Source organism: Seriola aureovittata, chromosome 1 (assembly GCF_021018895.1).
Source record: "Seriola aureovittata isolate HTS-2021-v1 ecotype China chromosome 1, ASM2101889v1, whole genome shotgun sequence".
Taxonomy (NCBI): domain Eukaryota; kingdom Metazoa; phylum Chordata; class Actinopteri; order Carangiformes; family Carangidae; genus Seriola; species Seriola aureovittata.
Window position 1 is genome coordinate 9,962,974 of NC_079364.1, and position 18,228 is coordinate 9,981,201.

At 40.3% G+C, this 18,228-nt stretch overlaps 1 protein-coding gene across 1 annotated transcript; it reads left to right on the plus strand.

Annotated features, from left to right (window-relative positions):
* Positions 1-868: 868 nt before the first annotated feature.
* On the plus strand, positions 869-16,518 carry rbms1a (RNA binding motif, single stranded interacting protein 1a). Its single transcript, XM_056380293.1, has 14 exons — positions 869-1,199; positions 3,381-3,523; positions 5,280-5,338; positions 6,251-6,342; positions 7,319-7,476; positions 8,271-8,350; positions 8,465-8,565; positions 9,156-9,205; positions 9,306-9,396; positions 11,121-11,171; positions 12,092-12,193; positions 13,272-13,340; positions 13,586-13,660; positions 14,459-16,518. The coding sequence occupies exons 1-13, from the start codon at positions 1,149-1,151 to the stop codon at positions 13,652-13,654; spliced, it is 1,116 nt and encodes a 371-aa protein (XP_056236268.1). The 5' UTR covers positions 869-1,148; the 3' UTR covers positions 13,655-13,660; positions 14,459-16,518.
* The last annotated feature ends 1,710 nt before the right edge of the window (positions 16,519-18,228 follow it).

Genomic DNA, 18,228 nt, shown 5'->3' on the forward strand with positions numbered 1-18,228 from the left:
CATCTCAAAATAAATTCTACAAAAGCAGCAGAGCCTTTGAAGAGAAACTAGAAAAGTGCAGTTCCTTTTTTTTCATCACTCAGTGGTGTGAGTTATTTGTGTGACAAATATGAAAATGCCCCGTTTACACTTTTACAAATTGTGTAAAAGGCAATCAATTTTGTGAATGCCCTCATTAGTGAAAATATTGACGGTTCTCTTGATTTATAAATTCACAAAAGAGTCAATATTTTGTTTCTACTTCAAAATGAAACCATTATGTCACAGGATATACATACAGTACTATATGGAGCCTATAGGACAGAGATGCCTTTCAGAAAACAGTAGATTGTAGTAAAGGAGTTTTAATGTCTGATATAATATTAAGTATATTACTATACAAAATATATTTGCCCCCTGTTTTGTTTGTTAATCCACTCTCGCCCATTGTTGGGTTTACAGGGAGACTGTGACCTCCAGCCCAGGCCAGTCCCTGCTTATATTTCATTGCATCCTGATTCTCTGACATGTAGTGTGTTGAATGGGGGGAAGGGTAGGAAGAGGAAGAGAGTGTGTGCATGTGTGTGTATGTGTGTGCGTGTGTGTGTGTGTGTGTGTGTGTGTGTGTGTGGTTGGAGGAGGTGGGGGTGAAGAATGTTTGGTATGTGCGGACGACGACAACATGAAAGGCGGCGAGTGTTCAGGCCAACTGATTGAGCGCCAACAAATCAAACCCAAAAGCACAAGTATCCGATTATAAACTGAGCCACAAACACCAGACGCCTCAATCCGCCTTTGTCACAAAAAAGAAACCGCTAGTGCGAGTTTTTATGAGGCGGCCACGCAGTTTATTTGATGTCAAACACCCTGCAGAGGCGGAGATGGTTTGGTCTGTAGTAGGTGGGACTGCCGAGCGGTCTGCTGCAGGACGTCGTAGATCAATGAACCGGACCGGAGGGTTGGTCCATCGCTTCTGACTATAGATGTGTCACAATACCTATGCAGGACCGAGGCTTTATTACTATTAATCTGCCCTTTCAGTATGCGGATGTGTTAGAGCGACTGGCTATTTTATAGGTTCCTCATACGGCTTTGGATTCCGTCTCTAGTGGCTCCTCGTTGCGATTTTTTTTTTGGGGGGGGAATAAAATTTATCCGTAACCTCCAGGATGATCTTTGCAAACACAGGCAACCCGCTGAAGACAGCCAATCGTAAGCAGGTAGGCCAGAAACACACACATTTTTATTTATTTATTTTTTAATCTCTGCCTACTTTTATTTTTGCTCACACTTGAGGCAGCGTTTGACTAAATAGCCTGAATAATAGCAGCCACAAATGACATTGGAGAGCCCTCTCTGCCTTCCATATGGAAAATATGCATTTATATCAAATCCTTTTACTGCCAAATGGATTCAGTTCTATAAAAAAATAGACCCACTGCTATCAGCCGACTTGACAAACGGGAAGCTGATCCTCTGATAGGCTACAAGGGGAGGTAAAACCAGCTGCTGACCCGATCTATAGCTCTACAACCGAGACTTTAATTAATATGTCCATATAACCTTGTTTGCCCAGCCACTCGCCCACTCTGGTCAATATGCATGACGGTTACTGTAGTCTGTTTTATAGGTTAATGCATTCCGGGTGAATCCAGAGAGAGAGAGAGCGATATAGCTCAGTGTAATATATGTCAGTGTGCTGGACTGAAGAGAGCCGCTTGCATCCTTCATTTTGACCTCTCAGGTGAACAAAAAGGTAATTGAAGGCCGTGCCCCTTTGCTTTTCCCATCACACCTTCTGATTTAGATGGGAGATGAGAATAGAAGGCAGGCACCATGTAACCTCTGATGATGGAAATATAATCCCTTTTAAAGATGAAGTGGATTGCGGGTTCAGTTTTTGGCCTGCCGCCTGTAACACCTCAAATACCCACCTTTCAGATTCAACAGTAATATTTATTCATCAGACAATACTGTGCAATATTTTGAGGGCAGGAATCTGTAACCAACCACATCTAGGTCCCTGCAGGGGAGCAGTGAATGAGTTTCCAGTGTAGGTGTAGCACAGGTTTAGTCTGCTGTAAGGCCTGATGATGCTTCTGTGAAATAAACCACCATAGTTGCCCTCTAATAGAGTAGGCGCACCCTCTCTCAGAGGCCTGATGTGAACCCTTGGTGGTCTCAGAGAAAGTTAGCGTGGTAACTGCATACCAACAAAAATGTAAGGCCTCTACTTGAACACATAACAGGCCGAACAGATGTTGCTGCCACAGCGATCAATGCCTCATCTGTAAAAGAAAAATAGCTACTGTGAACATTTAACAATCACACGACTGTGGAAGACTAGGTCGGTGATTCTTTTTGGCATGGCTGTAGCTGTATGCATGGCTTTGGCACTTTGGAGTGGATTGTCCTTTGGTTATGGACAGATGGTGTGATTCTGCCATGCTTTGTCTTTGATCTGATCTGGAGAGGGTTTGGGTTGGCTGGGAGCTATTTTAATGAATGAGTAAGGGGAAGGAAATGCTTTGCAGGGCAGTGCGGTGTGGTTTGGCTCCCAAGTATGAAGAAAACAGTTGGTTTCTGATAAACATAACAGCAGGATGTAAGACGTGAACACAGATTTAATCACATTGTGATTCATAAACGCCCACGTAAAAATGAAACATCTTTTAATGTCCTTTGTGGTGTATTGGCAGACAGAATCACCAGGAGCCTAAAGGTCAAACCTACCTACCACTGAGACCCTGACAGTGGTGGGTGATGTATATTCAAATCCTTTACATAAGTAAAAGCACCTAAAACTACTCACATTTTATTACAAATAAGAGTCCCATATTAAAAATGTTACTTTAATGTGAAAGTAAGTACAGAATTATTATAAACAAAACTATTCATAATGCATGAACACGCCATTCAGAGCGTTGTATTATCAGTAACATCTTATATCTTTGGATGTAATTAGTTAATGTCATAATTTGTCAATGTGCCGCTAATTTCAGATGCTTTATACACCAAAGGACGGATTGGTAGTAAAGCACTGTATCGTATTTTAACAGCTCATCATATGTTTTTCATGTAAAATCTGAATCTACAGAGTAACTGTTCAGTACAGTACTCCTGTAAATTGACTCCCATCAGTGGAGCCTGATGTTGTTACAACATAGAAGACTGACTGTTATGTGGATCATTGACGAACAGCGCTTATCATCTGAAGAGTACTAGAACGACTTTTACTGTAGCATGCACATGAAATAAGAAATTCCGATTGTGTCCTCTGTGTGTTCCTGCACTTTTCGTTTCACGCTGATGAATTGTTCTTGTGATCACTGTTGACCCGGGTTTAAATTAGGTTATCTAGCTCCCATACACGTAACTAACAGTGGGTTTCCTGTGTGCAGTCCTACCCCATGACTCCGTCCAGTCCCAGCAGCAGCAGCAACAGCAGCAGCACAGGCCTGGAGCAGCTCAGCAAAACTAACCTGTACATCCGGGGCCTGCCTCCTGCTACTACAGACCTGGACCTGGTCAAACTCTGTCACCAGTGAGTACACACACACACACGCTGCATGAAAACTACAATTATGCTTATGTGTGTGCACACCAGTGTTTTGTCACTGATATACTAGTGGCAGGCTCAAGATATCAAATACCAGCGTCATTCCTGTCTGATGCGATGATGGCTTCTCCCTGACCACAGACACATACTGTACAGTACTTGCTGTTTTTAGTTGCTCATTTAAGTTAATGTAACTATTAAGCAATACTAATGAAAATTAATTCTTAATTTGAAGAATTTTTTTGACATTTAGGAAATAACACTTATGAACCCACAGATAGGAAATTGTTAGCTTAGCTTAGCACAAAGGCTGGAAAAGGGAAAACATCTAACCCCTGTAAAACCACAAGAAGGGATTTTTACAGTTAAGTTTTTGTGATGTTAATTCAGAAGATTTAAAGGGCTTGTAATGTTAGGCCCCTATTTTGTTACCTTTAGGGAAAGTCAAGCTAGCTGTTTCCCCCTTTTTCCTGTCTTTGTGCTAAGCTAACCAGCTGTGGGTGTTTTCATATTTACTGTGCAGATAAGGGCGTTATCAATCTTCTCATCAAACTCTTGGCAAGAAAACAAAAATGGGTATTTCCAAAAATGTAAATATTTGTTTATGACCTTCTGACTCATAAACAATGTCATTACTCTGTGTCAAACTGTGTTTGAATGGGGTTTAAGTGCCTCACAATACTTTTGAAGTTGTTTCTTATAGGCTTCCTCTTTGATAAGAGATATTTTAGAAATTTTAAAATAAAAAGCATTTGAAAGGTTATTGAAAAAGAAATTAAATTTGAAATTTGACAAATAATAGTGACTGTCAGCTGTTTTAGTGCTAAAACATCAGTCTTGGAATTTAAAAACATGCACTGGTTTAACCATAGTACACTGACACATAAAATGCTCAGATCACCATACCTTTATAAACAGACACACACATAGAGAAGTCATAGTTCAACTGTGGTATGTGGAGCAGTCTGCAAAAATGATTGTCTAAAAAGAAAAAAAAAACAGAGTCATGTAAAGCAGCCCAGTGAACATGTTCAATACTTGATACTATAGGTTTGTGTCTGAGTGGTTAGTGTGGTGGATGCCATAATTAGTGGAGTTTTGTCTCCTCTCTTCTCCCTCTGAATCACAAACATATGGAGAGAGCCATTCACCCATGTAACCAGCAGCAGCAGCAGCTGTTTGTGTCCTGTTTGCTTGTGTTTTGTTCATGTTCCCAATGGTGTTTGCCAGCACAAAGCAGAAATGAAAGCGCTTTTCATAGCAACAAGGTCTGAATGGTGATGTAAGCTAGGCATTCAGTCTGCATGGTGTGTGCACTTAGATAGCAGCTCACAGCTTGTGCCACGGTTCAACTTTAACATAAGGTCAGATATACAGCAGAGCCCGAAAATGCCGAAATTGGATTCATAGTCTTTGGAAACATGTAAGGGAGAGTAGTGATGTACAGTATGTGCCTCTGATGTCACGGGGTATCTCATTGAATTTCACCAGTTTTTATTATTTCCATAAATTGTTGTTGTTTTTGTTTTTGTGCTTGTGTTGTCTTTTATTTTTGATTGTCATGATGAGTGAAGGTAATCTCTGTGCAAATTCTGCAAAGGGATACACAGAAATTTGACTGAGATTAACAACACATAATGAGAAGTCTAAGCCGATTAAGAGACATTTTCATAAAACACAATCACCTGCCTCCCTCCCAACGAGTTCTTTGACAGTAATCTACATGTTGATGTGTATCCAGGTATGGCAAGATTCAGTCAGCGAAGGCAATCCTGGACAAAACAACCAACAAATGTAAAGGTCAGTAAGGTCATTAACTCACAGTACCAGCCATCACTGTTCAGTGCTGTACAATTAGTAGAAAGGGTATATTTCACAATTTAACTGAAATCCTCTCCTCCAGGGTTTCCATTCATTTCCGTAGGCTATGAAATCAATCTGCTACTATACTAATACTAATACTTGCTCTATTTGATTTCATCACTGTGAACACGACCAGTGAATGTGTCTGTTTTTATTTTTGTCGAGCTTGTTGTGTTGTTGTATGGCATCACAACTGAAAGTGAACATTGGTTTACCAAGTCTAAACTGCATTACAATGCAACGAGAACTTACATTTGACACAGACAAAGGCAGATTATAATGAACTCAAGCAGGTTTAGAGTCTCAGATTTACACTTTATGGGAATAAATAGAAACCAGTGACTGACTGGATGACAGGATAATATATTCAAAAATCAGAAACACCATGTTATGCTTTTGAAAATGGTGAAAAGTGTTGCAAAGTATGTGCATTTTGTCATAAATTTGATTAGATGTAGATGCTGGATTGGTTCTTAAAGGAATAGTTCAACATTTTTAGCTCATAAACTTTGGTTTTGTACAAATTAAACAAACAAGATATAACCGGTTAATTAGAGATCTTTAGAGGAGCTGGTAGGCAGATTAGCTTATTTTTGGACAGAGCTAGGTTAGCAGTTTCCCCCTGTCTCCAGTCTTCATGCTAAGCTAAGCTAACATGCTGCTGGCTCCAGCTACATATTTACTGAACAGACATGAGAGTGGTATCGAGCTTCTCATCAAAGACTGAATAAGTAGCTATCAATATATATGACCCATCCCTCAGTAACAGTGATAGTACAAAATGTACAATAGGTGGTTCCTCTCATTATTTGATGACCGTTAATGTAAATACTGTTGTACCAACTACAGGTTACGGCTTTGTGGACTTTGACAGCCCGGCGGCTGCTTTAAAGGCTGTACATGCTCTGAAAACCAGCGGCATACAGGCCCAGATGGCCAAGGTGAGTATGGTACAGGCACGTACGCAAGTTTCTCTGTATGTGTGTGTGTGTGTGCATATTTGTCTTGCTTGCGAACATCTCTGTGGGGTTGTGCTTCTTTAATGTGTGCATGTGTCTGGTGTGTGTTGGAGAATGACATTAAACTGGTCACATGACCTCAGCTGACAAGCTGTTCTTCCCGTGACCCCATTTACTTTCACTGTAGAAACCAGATGTCATGTCTCTTTCTGCCAAATAACCTGTCAGTCAGTGTGACACGTTACACACAGGACCACCAGCTCACACACTCACACACCGCCTTGGCTAGGTATGACTGTATAGAAAATATTGATTTCTACCAGTATTATTACTTTGTCATTTAGTATTGACAATTATCATTCATGCATACTAATAGAGGCATTTCTGCATCAAAGCACTATAGCAACAGCACTACTGCTCTGAATCATTGTTGATCCTCTGCCACTCATTTAAAGCAAAGCACACCAGCGTTTCATTTTTCAAAAATATTTTTAGACAACAAACAGGATATTTCTGCATCACATCTGTGATTTGTCTCGTATTGGGCAGCGGAAATTGTCTGGATCATCAAATTTTTTTCAGTCCCTTCCCTTTCCCAGCCCATTTCCCAGTTCATTGATGAAGGGTTGCTCTCTGGAGACCTGCATGTAGCGGCTCTGTTTGGAACAAACACAGCAGAACACAGTTTGTGTGTTGTGGTAGCTAGGCTACGCTGCTCTCCTGCTGTTTCTAGGGAAGACCGAAGAGGCGCTGAGCTGCTGCACAGTACAGATGAAGTGTGTGTGTGTGTGTGTGTGTGCGTGCAGGAGAGCTTATTAGTGTTTGCTGAACAAAATGTCTTCCTCTGACCCTTAACCATAACTTAGCTGAGTCTGAAACCCTGATCCACACAGACAAGTTTCCTAGCAGAGAAAAACACACTTTCATTTGTCGCTTCCATCTTCTCTAATGTGAACAGCAACAGGAGCAGGATCCAACAAATCTGTATATTTCCAACTTGCCTCTCTCTGTGGATGAGAAAGAGTTGGAGAACATGCTGCAGCCCTTTGGCCAGGTCGTCTCCACACGGATCCTCCGAGACTACAGTGGCAACAGCCGAGGCGTGGGCTTCGCCAGGTTAGTCAAAGATGATTGACAGAAAGGAGTGTTCATTTCAAACCCTGTGATTATACATTATCGACTAATACACAAATTACCACTCATTGTGATTTTACTTAAGGCTTAGCAATGGTACTCTCTGGCTACTTTTCAAATACAATAATTGATAAACTAAAATCTTGTACATTTTTGTTAAATATAGGAATATTTGTAACAAATTCTTTACTCTTATCACACAGATGACACAGGTGACTGGAGGTTGAGGTTTATTGCAGAATAGGGCTACGTTCACACTTGCAGTCAGACTTATTAACTAGAATCAGTCATGCTCCGTTATCTGCACAGGACTTGCTTTGTGTTTTAATAGCAAACAGAGTAAATCTGATCTCATGGAAGAAATGTAGAGGCTTTTACGATCCACCCAAACTGTTTGATCTTCAAAATAATTTTCTCACTGAATCTTAAATTGCAATACAACTGCCAAAAACCTGCTTTTGTTTTGAAGGGTTGCCAAATGAAGATGAGCCGAGATACCATTTATTAGCTCCTCTTCCATATACACAGAGCCAAGAATTTTTGTGTAAGAGTCTGAGTCTGCTGTGGTTGTCTGTTAAAACTTTACAGAATGTGAACTGGCATTCAAGTGAAGAGGACAATCGTGTTCAAGCTTTGTGTGAATTGGGCCAAAAGTTATCCCAATTTGCGTCATGCTTAACAATACCACTTTGTGTTAAGGGAAATTTTTACTGTAGATCGACTCTGTGTGACTTAATAATGAGTCATGGCTGTTGTTTCATCTCCCCCCCTGTCAGGATGGACACAACAGAGCAGTGTAATGCAGTCATCTCCCACTTCAATGGAAAGTTTATCAAGATCGCTTCTGGTGCTCTGGGTAGGAAACATTTTTCCCTTTCTGTACGATTTCCTTCCCATGAAAACTGTGGACGCAGTGATAATTGATTATTGAGTGACTGTTAATATGTTGGTTTTTGTGCTTTTTCCGAAGCCCCCCCTCAGCCCTTGCTGTGTAAGTTTGCAGACAGTCAAAGGAAGAAACATGCTCACAGCGGATTTGTTCCCAATGGACAGACAGGAGATCTCAGACTAGTATGTATCCGCTTCTCATCTTACATGCATTGTAGCCTTTTGCCTCCTCTGCGCCACTTACTAATGTGATGAGACTGAATGAATGAAGTTTTTATTATTGTGTCACGCACACAACTATGCCCAGCCCGCACACATAGGCTTACAAGACACCACTAATCCAGAACTGGGGCACTGCTGTGCTTTTAATCAATTCTATAAAAACATCTGACCAACTTTCAAAATTGAATCTTCAGACCTTCATTGTCTACAGGAGAATTCATAGATCACTGGCAAAAATATTCACTATATAATACTGGAGAAATCAGTATAGATACTAAGTAAATAGTCCATCTTGCCATTGTTTCAAAATGAAACAACCGTTCCTGCTCTTGATCATCTGTACACCAGAATATGGCGGGGTTTTGTGGAGCCATTTCATTTAATTAATCAGTTATTGATTATAAAGAAAATGAGAAATGGAAAAACGAATATTTCCACCAATTTTCCGCCACATTACAACTGGCAAATCGTTACTCCATATTGGGTTGATACAGTAATTGGATACAAATTCTTCTAGAGTCTAATAATTATCGTATTTTTCCTCACCTTAGGGTGCAATGACTCTCACCTATGACCCCTCCTCAGCAGCTATACAGAATGGGTAAGTTGCACTCAGGTTATAGCAGTTCATGACATCATTCAGCTTTTTACTCGCCTCATAAATCTTCTGCGTTATTTTGAAAAAACCATCTGTCTCTTAGGTACTATCCTTCTCCGTATCCGGTGACCAACAGGATAATGGCGGTGCAGCCGGCGATGTCTCCCTACATGTCTCCAGTCTCTGCTTACCAGGTACTGCAGAGGATCCCTTTTTATGGGCGAACATAAACGTGTCCAACAGGCAGAACTGAATTTAAATCATCCCTCTCTCTCCACTGTCTCTCGCTTCCCCTCCATGTTGCATTTGTGGCTATGGTGTGTTTATAGTTACGCTGTATTTTTGAGTGTGTGTGTGGGTAGTACAGGTGGCATAGATGTAAGAATAGGTGTTACAGCTGCCCTGGGCCGTCTGACACTTCGGTAGCCGCATATGGCAGTGATCATTTGAATGTTTGCATGTTTGAAGAGCTTGGCCAATTAGAAATTGTGTAATATAACAGTAAGCTTAGTGGTTCATGGAAGTTTTCTGCAGGTACAGTCATCCCCTCTGAGTCATACTTTCTCTGAATTGGGTTCTTGCTCATAGTTGCTGAATGTTTCTCTCAATAATTTTGATTCATTATCTTCCGTGCACCACAACCACTTCCATCCACTGACGACATCCGTTCCCTTTAAATTCATTTGCGCAGGAGGGTTGAATGTGTGGGGGCTTGTCTAGCAGGGTTGCAACTCACAATAGAGGTTTTTTGCATAGAGTCCTCTACCAGATGGACCCCAAATAAATCCACATGTTTGGATCTTCCAGGCCGGTGTGGTAGACCATGTGGGGAGTTGGTGGGAAGTTCTAAGTAATAAGTTCAGGTGTTCTCTTTCCAAAAAAAATGGCCTTACCTATGATGAAACAACTGCAGAGTCAATCATCATCCTGGCTCTGGTACTAAAGCCACGTCCTGTATGAGTTTTCTTGTGCAAGGAGTTTGACAACTTTTGACAAAGGCTCACCTTTTCAATCAGATGGAGGAGGCGGTTTCTCTCAGGTACACCGCTCCAGGTGACCTATTCATTGGCATTATGACCTCTGCAAGTCTCCACATAAGATATAATTCAGGTACATACACACAGACTGCACCTCGCAGCCCCATCCAGGCAACCCTCTGTTTATGCTGCCAAAGTCAACAACACCTGCATCTTCCCTAGTCCCGCCCTTTGTCCAGTGGGCATTGCACCTGGCTACCTTTTGCATTGAGGGTTGTGGAAGTGACTACGAAGAACCTGTGTTTGAAGGTTAGCAGCCCAAGAGCCCTCTGGTGGACACCAGAAGAGGCACACAGGTGATGGGCTTAAGGCCAAAAAGGTCGTATCAGCTACAATTACATACGCACAAAACCAGAGTATGGCTCATGCTCGTAAAAGGCTGCAGAATAACCTTCTGTGGGAAGGACCTTGTCCAAGCTGTCAGAGGTAGAAGTTTACTGAACTCCTAATCTGACAGACATACTCCCAGAACAGGAAGCAGAACTGTAATATACTGTGATATAGTGCAGAGGTCATCTTAATGGCTGAGGTTATTGGGGTTGTTTAAAATCTTCTTAGTGCTGTGACAACATAGAGACTGGTCGTAAAAAGTTGAATTGGAAGTGGATATATTTGGGCTGTCATGGTTGACCAGGATCTCAGAGCGGGAATAGTGGCTTCAAAACAGAGGAATGGATGGCTGGATGAATATGAATGGATATGGTATATGCTGTTGCAGCCCTAATTTTGGACTTAGACTGTTAAAATCTATGCATTTCTACTTAGAAAATATGGCTAAAATTAGTTGGCAACATATTAGTTTCTTTCAAGGCACACAAATAACTTTCTCTTTTCATCTCTCTCTCGTTCTGCCCCTCCCTCTCCGTCTCAACCTCTGTTAGGTACAGAGTCATTCTTGGGTGGCACATCAACCATATATCATGCAACACCCGGTAAGGGAACGACAGCATTTGCTTTTTTTTTTTTAAAAGCACTCATACACTACCTCCTATTCTGTGTACAGGAAATGGGTGTGTGTGGCACCACCACAGCTAAAGCTCTGAGCTCACAGTAACTCTGAGTGTTGCTTTAAACAGCCCGTTCTGCTGACACAGTCAAACCAACAACGTCCAAAACTTCCCCAAATGTAGAAGGACAAAGCTGAGACGTGTTCTGGGAAATATAGCCACTGTGTATTTATATATTGTAAGTGCGTATATGTGTGTTGGAGTGTGTATGAAAGAGAAATGGAACAACGAAAAAGACATTCACCCCCCACCCCACCCCTCCTCTCTGTGGATCCAGCAGGAAATGCCTGAAGCAGAGACAGTCTTGTGACTCTTTGACTCTTCCAACAGATGGTTTCCAGCGGAACAAGTGTCTCTGCTGATCTGCCCCCTCCCCCACTTTTTGCTAGGAAATGGTCTATTCCCTAAAGGCGTCATGTTTAAAGGAATATACGCCATCTGAAAACACACTAGAGCTGGCAGTGTCATACCTTTTACATATTTTCATCCCTTAACGTAACACAGGAGCGTAGAGTACTTCATGTTTACCTCCGAATACTGTACTATTACAGACTTAGAGCTGCAAATGTATTAGTTTACATTTTGTCAAACCTCAAACCAACAAACAAAATATCTTCTTTCTTTTTGTTTTTGTTTTTTGCCAGTTCATCTTTTTTGGTTTGTCCTACATACATAGCTCTCAAACACTAAGTCATGCCATATTTATACTCAACACTGTCACTGTTATTGCAGCCTTCATGTGTTGTCTGTGTTTTATCAGAATTAGTGGATTTAGTTTGTGGAATTGTATCATGTGATGTGATAAAAAAAAAAAAAAGAAAGAAACGAGCTGCCTTGTGTTACAGGCTGCTGTGATGTCTCCCTCTGTGGATCCCTCCATGTCACTGCACCCCACGGCCATGATTACTCAGCAGATGGGTCAGCTGTCATTGGGAAACACTGGAGCGGTGAGTGGAATTCTGGGATAGCCTACATGCTCAGAAAGCATTGACCAAATTTAATGTTTGGAATAATTAAATAGAAAATACTCAATAGTATAAAATGCTGGTTTCAGTTTGTGCAATGGCTGTACGTTGACCTGTGACTGTGGCTCACTAGAGAGATCTTTCAATCAAACGGATTAGGATTAGTGATCGTCATTCTGTATGATTGATTCACTTTTTATTTTTTAAAAACAGATGACGTTTTTTTTCGTGACGCTCAGCACAAATCGTTCTTTGTTTAAAAGGAAATATGGTCTGTTGATATTTAGAACAAACCTAAATTACAAACATATTGTGTGATGAAAAGCAGCATGACACCTGATGTGACGCAGAATTCAACCAAAAGTCAAAAGCCTCTTTGTGCAGTTTCATTCATGTACGTTACGTCACGTTTAGTGGTCTCTCCCTGAAGAGGTAAGACTTATGTGAATATGATGAGACTGAAGATTTTATTTACGATTATATGATTATTTAAAGGCTATAGTTTTCAGTAAAATGTCATGTTCTTCTGAAAGGATGATTGTAAAAAAATAAAAACTTGTGACAGATTTTATTTGTAGAGCTTGGGACAGAAGACAAAGGTTTTTGCAAAGTGTAAATTGTGTAAAATGTTATGTATGTTGCACCGCTGCAGCAGTTTTTAAATTTTTAAATTTATTTATGATTTTTTTTATTTATTATGATGTCCATGTGGGTTGGGTATTCGTTGTGCATGACACAACAGATAAATAAAGCTCCAGAGAAATACTAAGGTTCAAGGAGTAACTGCTACAGCAACAGGGTTTCCTCAATAACGATGAAATGACCTTCCTCCTACCGTGCACTTTCTATCTTTCAGGAGTTTATCTCTACGTGCATGGTGTAAACATGTGATGCTTTGTGTTTGTATTTTTCTTCTTTCTTACGGATTTATTCTCATTGTGCTGTAACCTTTGTGAACTTTAGCTGTGTAATGTTTAAAGTCCTATGTAAATAAAGTTGAGAAACACAAGATATACCATACAATAGATTGGCTTTAATTTGATTTGTTCTTATCTTGCAGTATATCGCTGCCAACCCTGGTGTCCAGGGAGCTTACATGCCCCAGTATCCTCCCATGCAGGCCCCACCTGTAAGTTTTATGTATCTTGGTCTCATTCAAATCATCTAACCAGTGTCCATTTAAGTCTGTATCTTAAAACAATAATTGTTTTAGAAAATTGCAACAGCCCATGCCAGTCCAGTCCTCTTCCATTCATGAGGCCTTGAGTTGTTTTTGAAGTGTTCATCCTCTAAAACTATCAATTATCTCAGTGCAAACGCAGTGATGATAGTTATTATCACGTTCTGAATGAGAGCTGCTGTTTTGCTTTTCAGGAAAATGGCACGCCGCAACAAGTGGATTCTTCCAACAACTCATCTCCTTACAGTCAGCTCAGCAAGTAATCACAGGTACGCTTCAGTTTCTGAATGTAGGCCGTCTGACATACAAGCAGCTTTACTGCCACATAATGGAAGTTCACTATCGCCACTTTCTCATAAGACACCAATATGTTGCAAGTAACTGCTTTATTAATGGTTAATCAAACAATTACTAAAGCTTTATAGATCCGTTATAAGCCATTAATGACAAGATTTTTGGTTTCACCAGGCTGCTCATAAATGATTTATGATATTAGCAAAATTTACCAAAGTCATTTATCAGATGCAAGAGCAATTTTGAACAAATCCCTTTCCAACATGTTGTGAGACATGTATAACGTAAAGAATTATAGCAATTTGTGTCTGATCTGACTTTTCAACAAAAAAACTTCAATTACGTTGTTAAAACCAACTCATTTAAAAATGAGGAGAATTAAATATTTCTCATTTCAAACATTTAACTGCTGGACACGAGATGTCTTCTACTTCAGGGAAAAGTCCAGTCTCATCTTCAAGTTTCCACCTCAGACATCACACACGTGTAAGCTGCATGTTGGGCCACGTTGAGCTTCCAAACTGGCTGCACTGTCTGAAAAACCTGCTCATACGCGCACACACGTTAAACTCAGATTTCAGGTGAGCGTGGAGAAGTGAAGAAACAATAAGAAAAGCACGTTTCTGAGTGCAGGGCAACTTTAAATAAGCAGAATAAACCTTTAAAAATAGCACTACACTGTGTTGCTCAGATATAATCAGATCCCAATGTTGCTGTTCATATTAGTTTATAGTTTTTATACCAGCGCTTCTGCTCTGTGTCTTTATTTTTAGGCTGTTTTACCCGCTCTGTGAGCCAGAGGGCAGGTGGGAAGTTGCTGATGACATCACAGTGAAAACACTCACCGCCTTCTCTGATTGGACCAGACACATGAACTTTTTTGCACAGCCCCGGCATTTGTGGTGGAAAATGAGGACAAGTGTAAATGGACTCAAGCAGTTGGCTAATCACAGAAAAAAAACAAGATTTATTTTGATAAGAAACAACATGCTCTTCTTTTTCTCTTTTTTCATGGATTCTCAAACCAATACCAGAGGACCCCACCACCCCACCCCACCCCACCCTCCGCCCCTCTCTCTCCACCTTAGCTTCCCCCCTCTTCCCATTACGATGGGATATTAAAATGCATGAGATTGAGATATTTCCCCCCTTCAAGGTTTCTATGATTTTATAGTTTCCTTTATTTGTGATATATGAAAAACCTTGCAAAACGTTGTTTGCACTGAAGTTTAAAGTTTCAGAACAGTTTTCAAAGTGGCCACAGAGAATCTTACGAAATCAATTTTATGTTCAACTGCACTTGACAGCTGACACAGGTGAACATTTCATTAGGAAATTAATGAATTTATTATTGGAAAAGGTGCCTTCCTTACGTCACATCAAACATTCTCCAACATTTTTCATCGAACTTGATCAGGTGTCATATTTCTATCAAATGTGTGTATGTGTGAAATCATGGAGATTTCCATTGAGTGTTTCGCTATCTAGTCGTCTGGTAGCAATAAAGACAATGAGAGTCCCACGGCAATACTGAGAAAAAAGAACGGTGGCAAACTCAGAGCAAGGTAATTCTTATTTTCCTCTTTCTCTTTTTTTTTTTTTTTTTTTTTAACTTCAAGACATGACATGAAACAAGAGCCGTACTTTTATGAAATTACATCTTTTAGGAGTGTTATTGTTTTGTTTTGTTTTTTCTTTTGTGGTCAGTTTGACCGGTGATCTACCTCATGGTTCTGCTGGAGTCTGCTGGTGGTGTGGGGTTTGCAGGTAAAGCCTTTTTTCACCAGAGTGGATGAAGCAGAACAAAAGCCACGCTCAGGAGCTGGCTGAATAGGACTTTTCTCTTCCTAGCATTTCTCTTCCTAATTTTCAAAGAAACATTGTGCTTTGCCTCATCTTTATTTGTCATTGCTTCCGTTCTGGTGTTTGGGTTGTTCAGTTGTGATGCTCCATTTTAGAGATTCAAAGTGAGACAACTACTAGCCTCTCCTTAAAGTAGTTGGTTTACAATGTGTTTGAACCAAATGAATGCAGGCTTCAGGCATTCATTCGGTTCAATCTTCTGCCTTTGTAAAGTGATGACTCACCACTTTCCCTTACCTTTTGTCTTTTTCCTTTAAAAAAAAAAAACACAAAACAACAAAAAAAAAAAAAGCAACTATCCTGGGTTACACTACTGGTTTGTAACACTAGGATTTTATAATTTGGTTATACAACAGTTTCATGGTGTTCATGCCAAATAATTTGGACAAGTGGAAAAAGTAACTCAAAACCTGCCTCCTGCAAAATAAGTGCAACAATCATGTATGAAATACTTCAAACGCAGCAGTATTTCATTCCAATTTAATGGAAGTTGAAATCACATGGCTGACAGCATGTATTTCAGTGGTCAGCTTGTTAAGAATAAGATCTGTAAATTATATTCAGGGCCAAAAGTGAAAAATAAGTGAGTTTTTATAGTTTGCCTAGATTTTCTTTTCTTTAAATGTAAGAACTCTACACTAATAAAAACAAGTGAACAAGAAAGAACAAGAAAAAGAAGAAACAATATGGTCAAAGCTCTATGGTCGATGATCAGTAGTACTGTAACTGTAAATGCTCAGAGTAGGAAACTACAAACAGCAACCAGACTTAGACTGAGTGTATTTTTCCATTCTGAACATTTGCTGCTGGAAAAAATTGAAAAATGAAAAAAAAAAAAAAAATTGTACATGTTATCCTCATTGCTTCCCCCGTCACCTTCAGCTGATTCTCAAACAATCCTCTCCTTGCTCTCTCCTTTGACAAGATTGGAATAAAATCAGTGCTGAATAAAAGGCTCTTCTCTTTCTCAGATACGACTCCTGTCTTTTTAACTGACTAGTCTTGTTGTGTCTGTGTTTTCTTACTATTGCACATGTGTAATTTTGTGTCTGTTACACATAACATTACACATCATTCGCACTGTAAATGTAACTCTCACAAATCATATAGTTTCTTTTCTTTTAAATAACTAAATAATTTCCCAAAACAGCTGGCCACTCTATTTTTTAACAAATGTCACTCATACCGGAGTAGCTGCACTTTTTGGGGGTGTATTCACAGCTGTGGATTAATACGCATTTGGTGCTCTAATGAATATTTGCATCAGCTGGACTGTGTGTGTGTGTGGGGCTGACTCAGAATAAACTACAGTGCCCAGAGCTCTATAGCATGGGGGAATGAGATGTATCAGTCTTTGCATACACAGGCAATACTTGGATGAATTCGTTGTTGGTTGTGGAAAGAAAATAATAATGACTAGCAATCACAAGCAAGTTTAAAGATTTACAGAGACTTAAAAATCTACTCCAGCTATTTTGTATTTTATATTTTGTAGTCTTACACTTGGGGGACTTGGAGAGACAGATTTCAAAAAGAAGAGACGAAATTGATGCAGCAGAGGCCGAGATATACCGACATTAAATCCCTTGTCTCGGTCAAGCTACAGGAGTGTTGGATCCTGCAAGTCCCACGATACAACCCACAACATTTTTCAGATCCTCTCCTCCTTTTAAAGGCTCCTGGTATCCACTTTGTAATCCAGGCTTTCCATTAAAATTTCTAGGTCCAAGCCAAGATAGCGTTCATAATAGGCGTCCTTTTTCTCAGACTTTGGAAAGTTACATCCAGACTCAAATCACACATGATACAGCTGCTTTCTTTCTTCGTTATGGGTAAAAAAAAAAAAAAAATCCTCATTTGTAAAACTAGCGAAGTTCCCCTTCAACATTTTAAACAAAAAAAAGTAACCACATCTAAGTTATGCGCAATCACATAACAAAAAAAACATCCCATACTAGCAAATCCTGGCTAAGAGATCTGGCAATAACGGCCTCCAACCTTCTATGATTACAATAAAAGCAAGAAAAACCGTCAGACAACCTTTAAAATTGTCTCCTGTCCAATTATCAGTCCAATTAATATGGCTGTACTGATGTCTGGCAGCAGAGGGCGCTGTGAGCCAAAGCTGTTCGACGTACTGTACCTGCCAGAACTAATGTTCAAGCTTCTTGTGTGTCTGCGTCTGATCTTATGTATGGAACTTATGAGGGATCGGATGAGCAGCAAGTGCTACATGTGTGTGCTCATGCCCCTGCCCTTTCCTGCTCTATTTCAGGCACACAGCCTTTGTAGTTTCACTCTTATACCGGATCTCCCTTCTTAAGCTCAGACTTAGTGCAGCTGATCCCGGAGACATAAAGGCACCATGCCCCCATCTCTTACCAGTCAAGGGGATCAAAAGCAAGATTAGCCATCACACCCGCTGTCACCCACCCACCCCATCCAACCCCAACTCCAGGAATATACATACATGTCCCATGTAGCTCATGCACACACACATGTCAATCAAGTGCTTATTGTGAGGGCATCAGCCCTTTGAATATTAGATACATGCCAAGTAGAGTCTCTCTCTCTTCCCTCTCCTCTGCTCTCTGTCTCTCTCTCCCTTAATTCTCCACAGCTGAAGGGACACATGGCACCGGTCCCTAGAGAAAGCCCAAGGTCAGACTCGGGGCACAGA